Source organism: Sitophilus oryzae, unplaced genomic scaffold (assembly GCF_002938485.1).
Source record: "Sitophilus oryzae breed Bouriz unplaced genomic scaffold, Soryzae_2.0 scaffold_1802_pilon_pilon, whole genome shotgun sequence".
Lineage (NCBI taxonomy): Eukaryota > Metazoa > Arthropoda > Insecta > Coleoptera > Curculionidae > Sitophilus > Sitophilus oryzae.
In genome coordinates this window covers 805,855-825,124 of record NW_022146505.1, presented here as the reverse complement: position 1 = coordinate 825,124, position 19,270 = coordinate 805,855, and the positions used below count along the sequence as shown (strand labels likewise).

The window sequence follows — 19,270 nt, the reverse complement described above, 5'->3', positions numbered from 1 at the left end:
GTTAAAAGTTCGGTTTAATAATTTCTTTTAGATGTAACAATATATTTTTTTATTTCATTTTTAATGTCTAATAGAATCGAAGAAGGCAGAAAAGGCGTAAAACTGTTTAGAACGTAACCAATTATGGAATACCATTTATTTTTGTGTTATATAAAGAAAAGGTATTGTAAATCAAAAATGTTTTTTCCATAGCAACTGTTAAAATTGCTTTATATCTATCAAAAACAGTAGATAAAATAGTACTTTAATCGCAAGTGTAGATTAATTGATACTTTAACAGCGAGGATAGGTTAAAAACTTTATTTCTTCTCGCACGTTTTTTAATTGCTTCCATTTTTGAAAATTTTTGTATTCCTTTTCATAAGTTATTCGGGATTTAAATGGAAGTAGTTTGGATATAGCGTTTGTCGCCTCAGCCTGAATATTTGTTGGTAAATTTACTTATTTCGTTTTGAGCCATTTCTGGCTTCAATTCAATCAGCAATCAACACGAAAGAGAATTAAAAAATATTGACTCAAAACCGACAGCTAAAGAGACAGCTTTATTTATTTGTTAAATTGCATAGAAACCAACGCCAATCTAGCACAATATTTTTTTCTACTCGTAATAAATTCCTTGAAATAATAATTTCTGAATATTTTTTAAAAGTCGCGTAAACTAAGCGTATTATTTCTTTTAACTCGATATGGAAAAAATATTGTTTTATACGCGACGGTAAAATTGCATTATCGTCTCCCGAAATTAATTCAGTCGCATTTTAATATTTTCCCGGTCGACGATAAAATGCCATTTTATCGTCTTGTATAAAAAATAACTATTATTCTTAGTTATTGTCAGTCATACAGTTGTACAGGGTGAGTCAACGATAGAGTAAAGTCCATTATCTCATTTGTTTCAAGGTTTACAAAAAAATGTTTAATATAAAAGTTATAGGGATGGTTAAGATACACATTTTAAAATTATTATAGAATATACAAGGTGCTTCGAAAAAGTGAGGCGGCTATAACATATGTTTTTTTTTAAATGCAACACCGTATTTTTTATTTTATTTTTAGATTCTGCGTAAAATTCCATAACTTTTTTATATATAATGTTATATACCTAAAACTAAGAGTTTTTGTAACATTTCAATTTATTTAAACAAATGTTAAATTGCAGTGTGGTAAAAAATTGTCAGTGGTGCCATTGTTTCTGAAGTTGGAGTACCAAAATTTGGTAGGAGAGTTTTATAGAGATGAAAAAAAAAAGATATATGTAAAGATATTTTAGTTAAATGATATAGGGTGTTCAAAATATATTTATGAATTTCAACTACTTAAAATTAAAAAAATCTCAAATTTTTTAAATGGGACACCCTCTATATTATCATTTTTTCTGATAGATTTGACAAAACCCTTCAACTTTTATTAAGTATGTCATATCCCTATTTTTAATAGTTTGCGATTTATTCCCATTTTTTCTATTTTTACCCATATTTTTAATACAATTACCCTATAAAATCATAGTTGTCGTGACAAAACAAAACTATTTATTACTTACCTTTAACAAGTAGCTTCATAATTAGTTATTATTAATTACAATTGCTGGTATTAGTTAAAATTAATTAACTTTACTCAAATATACTAAATCGCAGTAGTGAATTTCTGGGTGTATTTCTATATTATGAAAGATGACACTTGGGATTTTTTGTCGGGGCGAATAGCCACAGATTAGGGTAATACTAGATTACCTAATTGCTGAAGACTACTGATAAAAAATTTTCTTCGACATACAGTAAAGTTTTTTCTCGTAGTAATTCTGGTTTATAATTCATTTGGTAAAGCCAATATTACTACTGCCGCGAAACCGTCCCATTACACACTGAAGATGTTTTCTGGATAATATACATCTATCCTTATAGTATTTAGCAAAGTACTATAAAATATATTGTACCGAACCAAAAAATGTGGTTTTCTAAGCTTGTCCGTGTATATCAATCACATTGACTAATTAATTTCAAGAAAATCTGTAACTATTATCTCTATCATTTATACTTATTACCACAAATTAAACTAAAATTCAAATTTTGTTCTTAACTTGCTTAACAGACATGAAATTGTGATAATTATTACTTTTTGTCATGGCAACTATGATGTTATAGCGCAATTGTAATAAAAATATGGGTAAAAATAGAAAAAATTGGAATAAATCGCAAACTAATAAAAATGGGTATATGACATTCATAATAAAAGTTAAAGAGTCTGGTAAAATCTATCAGAAAAAATAATAATATATAGGGTGTATCATTTAAAAAAAAATGAAATTCCTTAATTTTAAGTAGTTGAAACTCCTAAATATATTTTGAACACCCTGTAACATCTAACTAAAATATCTTTAAAATTCTCCTACCAAATTTTAGTTGTCCAACTTCAGAATCAATGCCATCATCGATAATTTTTTTAATCCACTGCAACCCAACATTTGTTTAAACAAATTTAAATATAACAAAAACGATTAATTTTAGGTATATAACATTATATATAAAAAAGTTATGGAATTTTACGCAGAATCTAAAAATAAAATAAAAAATGGTGTGTTGCATTTAAAAAAACATATGTTATATTCGCCACACTTTTTTGAAGCACCCTGTATACTGTATAATAATTTTAAAATGTGTATCTTAACCATTTCTATAACTTTTATATTTAATATTTTTTTGTAAACCAACAAATGAGATAATGGACTTTACTCTATCCTTGACTCACCCTGTACATAATTCAATAACTATTTTCTGTTACATATATTAATTTAAAGTACATTTTTTCAAAAATAAATTGAACATAAAGGCACCTAAATATGGAATAGGTACCCAAATGTGGACCACTTAAAACAAACACTTCAAACTAAATCAAAATATATATCAGTTTTTTTTATTAAACACATTCAAAACAAGAAAAGACCCGTAAAACAACCAAATAAACATGTTATCAATGCATTGTCTAATATACGATATTATTTGCAATCAAGTATCAAGAAATAAATATTCACTTTCTGAGTACCTTAAAAACTTTTTTTATAGCGCTGAAAGAAAACACTCTCACTGTTGCCACAAAACCCGTTTGAATGACAAGGCAAAACTTGCACGTGAGTATCTATAATGATGAAGGGAAATTAAAAGTCACTGTCTTTTGCAATTAGGCGTTTTTGTTTCCGAGTAGAAGTTTTCTGATTTTTTTCTAAAGGAGGCAGGTTTGGAAGGTTAACCACCACATCCACATTTCACATCCACATCCTAGAGGGATGTAGAATGTAAAATGTTTAGGAGGGGAGTTAATCACCGCGACCTTATAGATCCATTGCGTGTTCCCCTTTCTTGAGTTATAACGAGTTATAATTCATCATACAGTCTCAGGGCTTTAACAAAAGCCAGTATCTGAGACGGCTCCACAGAGCCCAGCTCTCCATCCTCGACATCAGACGTACCAAGGTTCATGGCACGAATGGTCGTCGTCTCGGCGCACTCAGTGATAAGGTGTTCTGGTGTTTCCCCATTTTCCCCACAAAATCTGCATTCGCCGTTGTTTCTCAGTTTCAGCCTACTGAAGTGTTCGTTGAGGAGACAGTGTCCTGTCAGAAACCCCGTGACAATCCGAAGATTGTTTTTACTTAAATCAAGGAAAACCTTTGATTTTTCTCGGTCGTAAGTTCTGAGGAACTTTTTCGAGTGTCTTAGACCGTTGGAGAACACCCATTCCAAGTTACGGATGGAGTCTTCCAGATTCTTCAGTTCCACTTTCAGTTGGTTCCCGTTTGGAAAACGGAACGGTTCTGGTCCAGTTAGTGGAGTGTTCGCTCCTTTTCTAGCTAGATCATTTACTTTTTCATTGCCTTCTATCCCTTAGTGAGCAGGTACCCAGAGTAGGAGGACTTTATTTTCTTTGCCTAATTTGTTGAGCTTCTCTAGGCTTTCTTTGACCAACTTGGAATTGATGGTTACTGAGTTGATCGCGTTAAGTGCTGCTTGACTATCGGATAGGATGGCAATTTCCTGTTTTCGATAGTTCCTATCTAAGATAAATTGTACGCATCTTTCGATAGCGTAAATTTCTGCCTGAAGGATACTGGGGTAGGTGCTCATTGGTTGGCAGTATTTAGTTTTCGGCCCAAATACTCCTATCCTTATCAGAGAGGGATAGAATAAGGAATGCATACTGTGTATACAGCCATACGTTTTGCTTCAAGCGGAGACCTCTTCTCAATAATATGTTAGGATCATATACTAGTTACTGTAAGTAATTGTATACACAATCCAATATTTTTTGCTCTTAGATGTTTTACCTCTGACGGTATGGTGCTATTATAGCATGTTGAAATATTAAATTTTTTGGTCCAAATCAACTAGAAGCAACTTCAATTGTCTGAGATGTTTTAGTATAATTTTATGTTATGGGGTCATTTGTGCATTTCAGTTGATTTGGAAAAATTACGACCGCTGCACGATATACGGAGATATCAGACATTATCGCTTTTCATGTTGATCTTCTTCTTGCAGTGCCTTACTCTATACAAAGGGTCGGCTACCTCTCGCATGTACTTGTGATGTGTGTCATCAGTGTTTCACAAGTACACGGGACCTACAGTTTATTGCCGAATCCGAACGGCACTATTTGAGAGGCTGTACAAGGCAAATATACTCAAGGTGGTTTGCCATTACCTTCCTTGAGGTGGCGGCTCGTTGGTCGCTCTATTTAGATAAATAAATATTTTTATTTTAAATAAATAAAGCGACCGTACTGGCTGGGGATCGAACCCAGTACCTTCCGCTCCGCAGATCGACACACTAACGCTGGAGCTACGGCTGGCCACATCGCATTAAAATAATATTGAAATCGTGGCTTTGTCATAACATTTAAGTATTTTAGTTTTTTGCTAGTGCAGTTATTGAAATTATAATGGGTGCAATAACATTCAATAACTCAACTTTCCCCGACATTTTATAGCTTCATAGTTTCTCACACCGATTTGATCAAAAGCAAAAATGGATTCACGCAGTTCGACGAAACAAGTGAGTAAACAAAGTGCTCGTTACATAATCCAAAAATTAAATAGACATATACTATGAGAGGATAAAATATAATTTGCAATATTAATGGTATATTATTTTTTAATCAACTAGTGGGGCTTAAATATTTTATGAACATCTTCTAAAATTATAAGTATGTACCTTTAAAAAATTTCATTATAGCCCAAATTGCCTCAATTATGCCCCACTAGCAAAACCGGTGATTAAAACTATGCTCGCTATCGTAGTTTAACTCATCTAAAAAGTTTTTTTAACTGGCATAATAAATTATAATACAAGTTAGACCTTCTGAAGATATCGAAATATTTACTTTTTTATTTTTAGGATTTTCACAAATTAACTTCCTAACACTTTGAGAATAATTATAAAACAAATTTTTCGCATACTCGCTGTTTAAACTCGTGTATCTGTATATATCAGTTATTTACGATATTTAGATATAGACGAAAATTTTGGCGAATGTTGTATGAACTATGACCTTTTTTGCTTGCCTCTACCCTGGTGAAGTTCTTCAACATTCTAGAGATTTGTTGGTCGCCCAGTTAACAAATAACATTAACAAATATTAGGACCATTCTTGTGACGGCTTTTGCTATGTATAGCATTGGTTACTTCATCCGCCTTTTTGGTTACCCTTGTGCCCTTCGTGCTCTAATACCCAGGCTAACGTCACACTGATACACTCAGCCAATTTATTTAGAATACGCAAACAAAATATCAACATAAACAAATAACAACAATATTGTCGATTCGTTTCACTATTTTTCATTGATCCCTGTTAAAAATAAAATCGACCAACAAAAAACTAGGCGAACAGTTAGTTAACTCCAAGATCAAATTAATCGCAATGCAACGTTGTACCACACACAATCAACGTTTATTTACTTTCGTTATTTGCGAAGCGAAATGACATTAGCTAAGTGGATTAATTGGAGCTGATGTATTTAAAAGAGACTAATTTCAATTGATTTAAATGTGTTCCGTGGCCGGAGAGCGCACTGTATCGGCCCTAGACTCCTATTTCTGCGACTGGCACATTTATTACAATTAAAATATGTCCGTGTCGGTGCCGATGTGGCAAACACAATTTGCGAGCTGGCTTTCGAGCGGGTCAAGTGTCAATTTGCGTTTGCTTGACGACGTCGTTCAATTGTTAGAAATTACCGGGCACGATCGGAGTTGCCTTAAACAAAATGATCGATCAGAAAAACAACTCAGAGCTTCTAACATATTCATGAAAATCAACACCAAAATTGTACAAAAATACAGATATTTTCAGGAATTATTCCTTTCAATTTTTGACGTTAGTGGCGGCGGTTAGATTGTAGATTGTATGGGAGGCATTGTTAATCTATTGCCCTTTCTTAAGTTATAACTCATCATACGGTTTTATAGAGCTTTCGCATAAGCCAGTATCTGAGACGGTTTTACGGAGGTTAGTTCTTCATCTTCGATATCAGTCGTACCAAAATTTATGGCACCGAGATTGTCATCTCGGCGCACTCAGTGTTAAGGTGTTCTGGTGTGTCCCCATTTTCCCCCTAGAATCTGCATTCGCCGTTTTTTAGCTTCATTGAGGCGTTCATTTGAGGAGACCTGTAAAAAAACCCGTGACAATCCGAAGATTGTTCCCACTCAATTCAAAGAAAATCTTTGATTTTTCTCGGTCGTCCTGTCGAACCTTGATCTGTGATCTATATCTATTAATAATGAAAAATTAATGATATACCTGACAACATTCTTGCTTACTTACTTACTGCCATACTCGCTAACGAGTGTCTGACAAGCATCAGAACATTGGTACGCAAGGTGTTTTCTTTCATGAGCTTTTCTGTAACTGAACAGCCCGATACATGATGTTATCTTTCTTCCGCACTCTGGACATTCCAAAATCTCATTACTTTGTTGCCTCTTTACTTATTGGTTGTCGTTGTTAACTGAGTTTACAATTCTTCTCCATTGCATTCTATTGTGCGCTGCACCCTCCCATTGAATCTGCATGCTTTTAAGTCTCCCCTTTAAGTTTTCATGAAAAATATTCTTGTACCTTTTGAGTTGTCCACCCGGTCTTCTCTTAGCGTCTACAAGCTTACTTTAAAGAAGTGATTTTAGTAGGTGGTTTTTTTTTGCATCCTCCATACGTGACCAGTTTTACCAACGTTAGAAGATGAACGTAATCGGCAAAATAACCTTTAATCCATACAGAATCGCAATTTTTAGCAACGTTTAATTATATTATTTATTAAACATCAGAAATGTTTAGTTTAATAATTTAAAAATATTGTTAACCAGGAAAAAACAAACGAAGATGAAACAATATGGTAAGACCATATAAACGTACAGTTTGCCTTTTAAATTTATAAAAATATAAAGAAATTTTTATTATAGAATTTTACTAGTTTTTGATTCTTTAACCTATTTTTTAATACACTTATTTGGTAGGTAAATTCGAAAATCTTTAGATTATATTAATATTTATTTCTTATCTCGTTTTGATTTGTCCCACAATATTATGGAAAACGAATTTAAATGTATATCATTAAAAATTACCTAATCATATTATTTTTTTTTGGTTTGTTTTGAGGCTAATTATCTATAACAATTCGATTTTTTCAAATGTATTGCCAACCAAAAAAGCAAAATCAAAACAGCCAACTATTTCAACTGCTCGGATTACTCCATATTAGTATAGCATTTTTTAATATTTTCTTTTTTGTAAAACTAATATATAGTCCCAGTTAAACAATACTGACTAACCTCAACCACTGAAGAATTTAAATGACCGAACCTTATTTGAATAATTAACCAATTCCTCGCATATTTCATGTGTACCATGTTATTATAGCACTTTAGTTCGGAGTCGCCGCTTTATACTTAAACCTATTAGGTTGAATATCTTCCCCATAGACCTACCTTAATCACATAACACACCTGTTTTTCTATTGTAACTTAGGCATACTTACACTTATCGTTTTATAATGACAACAAAAGCATGTGTTAATTGTCATAAGTATATGTTATTTTCAAAAGAATTATTAATTGTATTTATTTCAGAAATAAGAATGTTTTGTTTGGATTCGATTTTTACTGTTCAAACTATTGTGAATAATCATTAGAATAATATATTACATTTATTTAAGTATCTATAATAAAGTTATTATTTTTCTTCTTAAATAATTAATGTATAATCCATTAGCGTTAAATATATACATTACCTAAAAAATTTAGCCAATCTAAAAAGCGTTTTAACAAAAAATAAGAGGGGTAATAGTACCTACCTTGTAAATTGGCGAGTCGTATATTGGAGAGGCAAAACGATCTCTACATGTACAACAAAACCAGCATAAAAAACTATACAGAGAGACACAAGAGGGAAGTAAATGCTGTTTATCTATTGCATGGACATTAACCACCTTTAAATAGAATCAAATATACATGGTGTCCCAGAAGTGCAAATATTTTAAGGGGTGGTAGATCTCGATAAAAGAAACATATTTTCTCTTTATCGTTTTTGAAATAAGTCCAAAATAACGGAGTTAATTTACTTTGAAAATTTCCAAAAAAATTATTTTTTGCTAAAATTTTGAGAACCACTGAATCTTTTTTGGATTTTCTTTCCTATAAATATAATCTACTACCTATGTTGCCATATTATTAAGAAATTATTTTTTTTTTAAATAAAAACTAAAAAGAATTCCAAATAAAATTTCCAAAAATTCACGAAAAAAACCTCATAGGCGTGTTTCTGGGGTTGAACTCTACTACCAGTTAAAATACTTGCACTTGTTTCTGGGACACCCTGTGTAGTAAGAGCTTCCTAAAAACTATTACCGATGAAGGCGCATCTCCATCTATGGCGTGACAAAACTTGTGGACACTGAGAAATGCAGATCGATGCCAACTTCTGAATTCCTTCCGCCAGGTGGAAAACATGGAAATACCTCAAGAGGCTAAGAAGTGGGATTGGCAGAGCCTAGTGGCCGAACTGGCCTAACCAAACAAAAGATAACATGGCCAAATGGAATTTTCTTAGAGATCCATCCACATTATGCCTTCAGTGTCCAGTTTCCTGTACACTTGACGACCTGTTGCAGGCCAGAGAAAATGCCGTCGATGTTGCTAATTCCTGGTCTGATAATTGTTTAATGTTTGTATAATGTTCATATTTTTAATATTTTTACAAGAATATGTTTGTAACTGTCTTGAATTTTATCTTTGACTTTTTCTTCTGTTTGTCTTTACACATTCTGTCTTTTTTTATTAGTATTCTTACACAGGGTGGTCCGAACTCTATTCCGGAAAATTCGCCAGCATATTCTGCAGATAAAAATAACTAAAAAAGTTGGTATAAATGTATGTCCCAAAATGTTTAGTTTCGGAGATACAGGGTGTAGAAGTTTCATTTTTATTTCGAATTTTTCCAAATAATTTCTGAAATAAGGTCAATATTTGGATGAAAATTCGTGTCTGGGAGTTTTTTGATATGAGAAATTTTATGTCAATATGTCTCCTATTTGTAGAGGGCGCCACTTACATGTGTTTTTACTGTTTTGAAGAGTAGTAACTTTTCGACCGTACCTGTATAAAACTACTGAGTGAAAAAATATACATTTAAGTGATTTTTTAGGTAAAAAATGTCTCTTGGTAAAAATCGCTACGAACAACCATTCTCAAGATATTTAGAATGGAAATAGTTATTTGACTGAAATGACAAGTTTGGGACCTTTTTATTGTTTTAAATTAATCATAAATTTTTCTTCAAAAAAATTATGATAAAACAGTTTCTGTTTAACTTTCGACGCAAAAATATTTCAAATTCATGATTTCAGTCTAATAACTATTTAGTCAACATGTTTAATTTACGTCAATGATGACAGGTATTGATAACTAAGATTCCAAATATCTCCAGAACCATTACTCGTAGCGATTTTTCCCAAGAGATCTTTCTTATATAAAAAACGTCGTAAATTTATATTCTTTTACTCAGTAGTTTTATACAGGCACGGACGAAAAGTTATTAGTCTTCAAACCAGTTTAAAAATATGTAGGCGGCGTCTTCTACAAGTAGGAGTCATATTGACATCAAAATCATATTTCTCATGTCGAAAAACTCCCAGATACCAATTTTCATCCAAATATTGACGTTATTTAAGAAATTATTTGGAATAAATCGAACTAAAAATGAAACTTCTACACCCTGTATCTCCGAAACTAAGCATTTTAGGACATACGTTTATACGAACTTTTTTTACTTATTTTTATCTGCAGAATATGCCGCCGGAGTTTTCTGAATACAGTTCGGAACACCCTATATATATACTTTTTATACGCAACGCTTTTGACACAAATAAATAAGCAACGAAAATAAGAAAACCAGAGTGTACGTCTTTCATTTTAATCAGTGATAACTAAGCACCACAAATATTACGCTGCAACTTCTAAAACTATGTCGCCTTAGAAATACGTCTTAATTAATTACAATGATCTCCTAATTACCATCTACAGAACCATTCCAGAGGCCCCTCCTAATTAAATTCACATCCGTAACAATTAAAATTGGAGCCAAGAAGCGCTAAATTGGCCCTCCTCCTCCTCTCCATCAGCAATATTTAACCAACAACTGTTTTCATTAGAGGCAATTAAGGCCCGAAAATAACATTACATTATCTGGAACATGAACAGTAATTATTAAATAATTAATTTAAACACTTGTTAATTGACAACATCACGCAGCCCGAACGAAAATTAACCGATCCATCATTTAAAATCTCGAATCGGACCGAGGATGATGTCATGTACGGAGCGTTTTAATTGGTCTGTCGGGCTGGATGCGACAGGTCCTCAATTGACGAGGCAGAGACTTTCCGTCATTTTCTTCAGCTTAGTCCACTTCAATTTTATTGCTTTGCTATGTATTTAATAGAGAGAAATACAGATTTCTTTAAATTTTAAATTTTTATATCCTTTTCAAGCCATTGCCACTTTTTCTCCTCTACAATATGACTATGATTTAGAAGCCATAAAATATCATGTGGTTTTTTTGGAGAAAATTATTTGCAGAATTTTAAAGTAACGTCATCTATTGACACACTGACAAAGTTGTTACGGTAGAGTATACCGGGTGCGTCTCAAAAGTGGTTCACCCCCTATAACTTTTTTATTTTTTCAGATAAAAAACGAGATTTGGTATGTTAGTATATGACATAAATCAGGATTGGTTGCCGTATTCAATTATTTTTGGTCACTTCTTGTTTCACCGGATATGACTACAACTTTTGATTTTTAAATGGCACCATTGTTATTTTTTTACTTTATTCTTTAGAAAATGACACTCTGAATAGAATGACATATTATATGTTAACTTTTGATTTTCGCTTTAAAAAAATTGTATCTTAAATTTCAATCTATCTCTAGAGAGCCATGACAGTGTTAAAAACATTAATTGTTAATCAAGGAGCCTTGGAAAAATAGATTTGATCGTCCAAAATCGTATTTTTAATCATATATAATTTTTTTCAAATGAAACGGGGGTGGCTTCTTTCCCAAATAAGTGTCTAATTGGTTAAATAATACAGTGATCCTCTCAATTGCAGTTATTAATACTACCATAGTTATTTTTTTGAGCCGGTTTATATATAAATATTCTTTTCTTTAAGTTCAATTAAAGGTTCCCAAGTTACAGCCGACATCCTGTATTATTTGACCACCCTTTACGTATATTCAGAAACTTTCATTTTAAACTTATTACATATTGACAAGCGATCATTAATGTTACTGTTATAAAGTGTAAAATGTTCTCTAGCCAAAGCCAGTAGCCGTAACGATATTAAAAAAGGATAATGGCCATAGTCAGACGACAAAAGGAGTTAGTAAATGCTTAAATTAAGTTTTACTGGATTATTAATGGGACTATAAAGTTAAACTGAAGATATCGCGCTCATAAATTCCCTTTTATTAGCGTTAAGTGCGTTTTTAACCTTTGTTTTCGTTTAACGCTGCTTATTGTTTACACAAACTATGCTCTTGATTTAATTTTCGTTCGTGCTATTATGTACATTTCGATAATAATTACGGTTTGCTTTGTGCTCCTGGGCAGTTACGTCAGCACTTCGACGCCATATTGGTTCGTACGTATTTCCTGAATTTGTCCATAAATTTTCAGCTGTCAATACTAAGACAATGTGTGTGTTGGTTTTTTTCTAGTCGTGACAATCAGTGTCAATCTTAAATAGGCTTGGTGCATTCTCCGTCAGTGCTGCCACCATCGGAGAATATCGTAAACAATCGGTATATATATGTTACAGAGAAAGTCGGAAATTCAGTTATTGTTAACATTCACTAGGAAATGCTAGCAATTACGCACTGGACCAGGTATTTTAAAGAGATTTGTCGACTTTTCTTAGTAATTTCTAACATATATTTATAACCTTCTATATATTAAAAGGGAAAACATAGTAAACAATTTAAAGGTGTACAAAACAATTAAAAAAACATTCATAAATATAAGATTACTTATTGGTACAAGGTTTTTTTTAATAAAGTTTTTCATCGTGGACAAAATAAGTATGGTCGAATTTTCTTCAACGAGAGTTATTCGTTTTTACAAAACCGCTAGTTCAAGCATATCAAAACGTTTAATAAGTTCATAGTCACACCTTTTTCTCTTTCATGCTCAACTTTTGCTATGACTTCATTATATTGCAAAAATGAAAAACAAGCACAATTACATTCTCGCGAGTGTCTATTTTACCTTAATTTTTTACGGAAAATTTCTTCTGTAAGGAAAATAACGCACAGTTCTCTTTACAACTATAACAAAACAATTATACAAAATCACAAAAAAAACAAAGCGAATTTACGAAATATATCTGTCAACGTTGCCAACGTTTAGCCCAATTTAATATTAGATATCCTTATGTTGGCTATTATTCAACTTATCCCTATTGATCCTTATTACATTATTTTACAACATGTGGCAACCGCGCTAACTGAATCTTTTAAACTCACTGCTATCTTCCAGGGAATGCTAGCATTCACTAGTAAAAGTTGGTTTCAAAAATAGCTGTTGAGCTTTTACTGGCGTAGTCTTAACAAATCAGTGAATGTGAGCGTTTACTAGTAATTGTTAATAATCACTGATTTCCGACTTTTACTCTAACATATACAAATACACGAGTTTAAATAGCTAGTATACGAAAAAACTTTTTATATTTTAAAAAAGTGTTAGGAAATATAATTTGTGAAAATTAAAAAATATAATAAAAAAGTAAATATTTTGATACCTTCAAAAGGTCTAACTTCAACTAGAGTTCAACTAGGTACAGTAGCGAGCATAGTTTTACGCATGAATTTTTTGAAATTAACTAAAATGTCTATGTATGCCTAATAAATATACTCTTAAATGTCTTTAGGCCTTCTATGATGGCTAATATTTCATAGCTACAGTGTTTCATTTCAGCCTCCGTTAGCTACCTTCGAAGGGGTAGCCCCCCCCCCAAAAAAAAAAACCCCAAAAATGGCTTACCTGTCACCAAAAGGGAACATATGTGAAAATGTTGAAGCTTGTATTTGCCTCGGGGGTTCAGAAGTGGCTGACGGAGTGGGGCTTCCATGAGGAGATATAGGTGTTGATCGATCTGCATCGATTGTTCTTCTGCTTTGCTCTGGACTATCTCGATCCATCGAGCTTCTGCTAGAACATTCCCTATCACGATTAACGTCATCGTCTGCTGTTATTTCTGGAGAACTTGTAGTTTGGCCGTCTTCAACCTGAAACCATATTGAGAATTAAAAATAATGGAAACTTTCTAACAGTTAAATAAATTCTGGTTTACCGAGTAACTGTCACAGAATTAGAAACCAAGTACTACTGTTTTGCAACATTTAAATTCCCTAATGTCAAGTCCATTTCAAAGTTTTGTATTTTAGTTTGGTTTGGTTTGGTTGGTTGAGTCTAAGTCTTCCAAAGAGATGAAAAAAATCAATCCAATATATAAACTAAGAACTTTTAATTTGAGTACTTACTTTTTCCTCTTTAGTTTCGTCATCTCTCTTTAAATCTATACCCTCACGTTTACGTTGTTCTTCTTTTAGTCTTTCAGCTTTTCTCCATTTGGCTCGCCTGTTTTGAAACCACACCTGGAAAATAAATTTTGCTGTATAACTGTCGCATATGCTACATTAAAAACTGAAACACCCAGTATATGTAAAATCATAGAATAAAAGATATAAAATCGGTACTTTTTAGTTTTAGAGATTATTTTCATTAAAGCAAATAAAGGATTTATAAAGAAATACAAAAAGTGGTCACTTTTAAAACCTAGACAAACATTTATAATTTATTTTATATTAATATTTATATCTCGTTTCTGCTAAACTATTTATTTTTATCCGATTTTAATAACAAAATACTACATTAAATATTTAAAGTACGATTAGAATCGAAAACTAGACGTATATTTCGTCAGTTATATCGCAGTCATGTGCAGTACAAAATGGTGTCATACATTTTCGGTAATATAATTATTTTTTATGTTTTAGTGCATCATAATGTTATATTTTTTTCTGCTACATAGGTACTATTATTGATATACATGTCAACCAAAGTCGAAAATGTTGAGGTTGATTGCCCTTCAAAGGGAATACATTGTGTTGACGAAACAACATATCAAACATGTTGGTGGTTCTTTTTTATGGCGTTTTATGGAGATGAAGTTGCATGTCCCGATGGTACAACCTGTAGTGAGACAACTGGCACAGATAAGTATGTACAGATTATTACTAAACTACATAAAAATAAACAATAATTATATTTTAGCTGTGTTGCATCAAGTACTACGACCATTACTCCTGAGACCACTACTGTGTTAACTAGTAAGATTTAAATATTTGGATATTTTATTTAGTTAGATCATAGTGTAACATATCATATTCTGGGATAATTAACGTATATTTACATCATTCTATCAATGTATGATAAGATCTGACAAAACACACTATTTAATGACGTTATATTAATTTCAAAGTTTTTTTTTACTTATTTTGATGCTACAATTTTTTTCTATTTTTGTTTTAGCAATTCCAGTGAATAATTCGACTGTAGATAATACTACCACTTCTCTGTTAGCCACTACAACGTCTTTGACAACAAACTCTTCGACAGCAAGTGAATCAACCACAGTAGTAACAGTAACATCAACAGTTATAACATCAGATAACACAACGGTTACTAGCACAGTCCAATCTACCCAAACACAATCTAATCCAGTGACTTCTACACCGATTAATTCTAGTACAGTCACTTCAAGTTCATCTACGGCGTCAATTATTACATCTTCTTCGTCGGAATCTTCTTCAGCACTAAGCTCTACTACAACGCCTGTTACCACTGCGACAAGTACTTCTACTGCTTCTCTTTCAACGGGAGAATTTAACACAACTTTCTCATCAACTAATATTCCGCTTGTGACAGAATCTGATACTGTTTCTTCTACAATTCTATTAAGTACGATTTTTCCCACATATCAATCTACTGAAGAGGCTACTACTACTACAACAGAATTCACTACATTTTCTACAGATATCGGTGTAACGACAAAATATAATGAATTTTCTTCTTCAACAGAATATCCCTCAAGTACTGAATCTAATACCGTCTCAAATATTCCACGTGAGACTGATTTAGAAACGTTTTCGTCAACAATATTATTTAGTACAATATTTCCTACTTTTTCCTATACAGAAGAAAGTTCCACATCCGGTTTTGAAACATCTAGTATATCTTCTTCTCCAGATAATAATGTAACTGAAGAAATTAGCTCAGATTCTACAAGCTCTGAATTATTGACAGATATCTCATCGTCCACCAATATCTTCTCCTCTACGGGTTCTCCTAGCTCTCATATAACCGAAGAATTCATAACAGAAGAATCAACATTTTCTGCTTCTATATCATCTTTGACTGAGTCAGATATATCACACTCAACAGAAACACCATCAACTGACGAAACTAGCACAATATTCACTGTTACTTTGCCATCTACCACTGAGGATAGCACATTTTTTCTTCAACGGAGGTACCAATATCTTCATCAATAATATATTCTTCATCAACGGAGGATCTTAGTACACCTCTAGTAACAACAGAATTCACTACAATTTCTTCTACTGATTCTTCTTCAATTGAAAGCGACAGTTCTTCAGAAGCAGCATCCACTTTAACAGATATTTCTTCATCTGAAGTTTCTAGCATACAGCCTGATCAATTTACAACTGTGTCAACTATATCTCCAAGTACAGAGTCTAACATAACTACATCAACTGATTCTACGAAAGTTTCAACAGATGCTTTCGATGAAACTTCTAGCTCAACAACTGGATCGTCTATTACTCAGACTGTAACACCTACGGAATCTAAAATTACATCAACCTCTGCTAATTTTAATTCTAGTAAGTATACAAATACTTTAAATTGAATTATTCTGAAAATCAATTTTTTTAGCAACTATAAAAACAACAACGGTTATAGAAACTACTACGACATCTCCTGTAAAACATAAACCTTGGTTTTGTTGGATATTCTTCTTCCTCTGCTGGTGGTGGTAATAACATATCAACTTTAGTTCGATTGTTTAATTAAATTACAATTACTAACTAGTTTAATATTTACTAAATATATTAAAGTTTATATCTATATCCTCAATTGTTACATTCTGAAATGCCTATGATCAAGCAGACTTGGAATTTGACATTTCTCCAATGCTTGACATAATTCCAATGTAATTTCCCAAAGGAATTGTTTTTCGATCATCACACAAAGAATGCTTGATAATAAAAGTTTTCATCATACTTTATATTTATTTGCAAATGTATTTGTAGTTATGAAAGAAGAACGAAATTATTGGGCAAACCCACAATAAGATAGCTAAAATACGACTAAGTCGTATTTTAGCTATGTTTCATGGCTAATCTTATTGTAGTTTTGCCCAATAATTTCATAATTTACTTCTTCTTTTTTTGTAGTTTTAGTTAGTGTAATTTATTTTAGCAAAATAGATCGTAGAAAATATTTTATATTTATTGATTACAGTCCGTTCAATAAGACAAAGTATTAATTTAAATATAATTAATTTGATATCTCTGATTATCTCTAGGGTTATTTTATTATTCAAATTCAAATAAAATAAAAAAATGTTACACAAATTACAGTATTACAAATTTTAGTTTTAATGATAAGATGGAAAATATCTAAATTTAATACAGTAATTTATTTAAGAATTAGAATACTAGACTTATAATTCCTTTTGACTGACATATCTCTGAAATCCTCTGCATTTGTATTTATAGAATTATTAATAGTTAAATATAAATAACAAAACAATACAAAATATCACTCTGATCTTGTTTATGTTTCTAGTACATTCATCTTTAATAAAATTGAACACACGTAGGCATTTATGGTTGATATTTTTGCGCAATACAATTTTTCAGTCATGAACAGATTTTTTCTTTTCGGGTTACAGACAGTAATCAATCTACCTATTAAACAACTTGGAAAACTAAATGAAAAAAATACGTTCTCACACTTCACTTCCGTTTCTAATTGTTGATTTAAAACGTTGATTGAAAGAATTGGGAAGATACGCATCCTAAAATCGCCCATCAGGTTGCGCATCTTCTTATTTCTTCAGTCAACGGTTAAAATTAATAAACAACTACCACTGCCACTGAAAGTGTAATTATAATGATCAGTTTCACTGAAGACGTTTCCTAACGTTCATTTACTGTTTCTAACCCTCCTTTAGTAAAATAGTAATAGTTCTTAATAACGATCCAGATTTATCAATTCGAAACGTGATCATAAAAATTTAATATAGACCCCGGGTTGTGTCCGAAATCAAAGTTAAACTATTTTTTTTATAAGAACAAAAAAGGATTTTAATAAAAATCTTTTAAATCACGGTTGGGAGAAATTCCAGAATTCATCCATCGTATTCTCACAGTCCCCTTTCCACTTCTATCCACTCGGCGCACTTAATGAGATTCCGCACTGCCGACGACAACAACGCAAAGAAAGATGGAGAGCGAAATACAATTAAGAGTCTCTTATTGTTTTGTTTACGGTTTGGCTGGGGAGAACGATATTTAGCTAAAATAATAAACAGAAGAGGAGCTCGCGCCCCAATTAGTCTCCGGTTTAAAGTGTCCTGTCGCAAACGTCACGTCCCTTTTTTGAGGCTCTTGTCGTCCTCTATCGAGACTGAGGGCCTTTCTATTGAAAGGGCGTTGCTTGTCTCGAGTGGAGACGATCAAACTGTTGCTGTAATAGAGTCTCAAAATGTTTTAGTAATCTATAGTAAATTTATCATCTTTGCTCTATATTAGGACACATTTTTACAGCAATAGCAATAAAAACTGATACATCAGCGTATTGGTTTAACGATTGGATTTGATAAAATATCGTCCAAATTTTTTTATTAGATTATATTTTTGGGATGACTATTGGCCTGTTTCACTGTGACCTTTTCAGAGCTATTGGTCCTCTTTTGATCTCTAGGTTACATTCTCCAGTCATGTCCTTTTCAAAAATTGTGATAACTTGGAAATTGAACTCTCCAAAGAGCTCTCTGTCAATGGTCCTAATACAAAGAACCGCACATTTCCAGACTGTGGCACTGATATAAATTATGTTCTGTTGTTTTTTCTTCTGACCAAATTTACACATGAATTGTTCCATAAATCCCATTAGCTTTACATGTCTATCGAGCTTGCAATGCCCTGTTAGTAGACCTATACAGGTCTTGATAATCTTCCTGCCTTTGTTTATCACATCTGCCGTATTTTAATAGCAAAGGAGTAAATAATATATGTATTTATTATAGTATTTCAATAACACAAAGTCAACTCTTCCTGTCTTTGCTTATAAGGTCGTATTTTTGGCGAATGTTCTATTAATGTACTTTTTCGCCTGTATGTGTGAAATTGTGTTGTAATTTTGAATATAGCAAACATGTTGTATAAATTGTAATACGTTCAAAGAAATTGATGATGAATTTTGAGATAAGACATTAAAAACTCTGGTCTCAAAATAGTACATTAAAACTGTATCTTGTGTTTCCAAACATAGGACTTATCTGAGTATAACTTCTTATGATGGCGTACAGGCATACTGGCTTGAAACAAAAACCAGGTGGAAATAAATTTGTAGA

The 19,270-nt window shown here is 32.2% G+C and overlaps 2 protein-coding genes across 3 annotated transcripts in view; one reads left to right on the top strand and one right to left on the bottom strand.

Moving 5' to 3' along the window:
- LOC115883030 (dorsal root ganglia homeobox protein-like) overlaps positions 1-19,270 on the bottom strand; it is a 141,454-nt gene that overhangs the window by 60,730 nt on the left and 61,454 nt on the right. The window contains exons 5-6 of the mRNA XM_030901306.1: positions 14,088-14,201; positions 13,588-13,832 (exon numbers count right to left, since the gene is read on the bottom strand). Coding sequence (XP_030757166.1) covers positions 13,588-13,832; positions 14,088-14,201 — 359 coding nt within the window. The remainder of the gene's footprint in view (positions 1-13,587; positions 13,833-14,087; positions 14,202-19,270) is intronic.
- LOC115883029 (mucin-5AC-like) lies at positions 12,090-17,130 on the top strand. 2 transcript variants are annotated; one of them, XM_030901305.1, is made up of 6 exons: positions 12,090-12,339; positions 14,493-14,576; positions 14,639-14,826; positions 14,881-14,936; positions 15,139-16,511; positions 16,564-17,130. In XM_030901305.1, the coding sequence occupies exons 2-5, from the start codon at positions 14,544-14,546 to the stop codon at positions 16,158-16,160; spliced, it is 1,299 nt and encodes a 432-aa protein (XP_030757165.1). In that variant the 5' UTR covers positions 12,090-12,339; positions 14,493-14,543; the 3' UTR covers positions 16,161-16,511; positions 16,564-17,130. The 2 variants fall into 2 exon arrangements, with proteins under 2 accessions (XP_030757165.1, XP_030757164.1); XM_030901304.1 differs by having other exon boundaries at positions 12,090-12,350.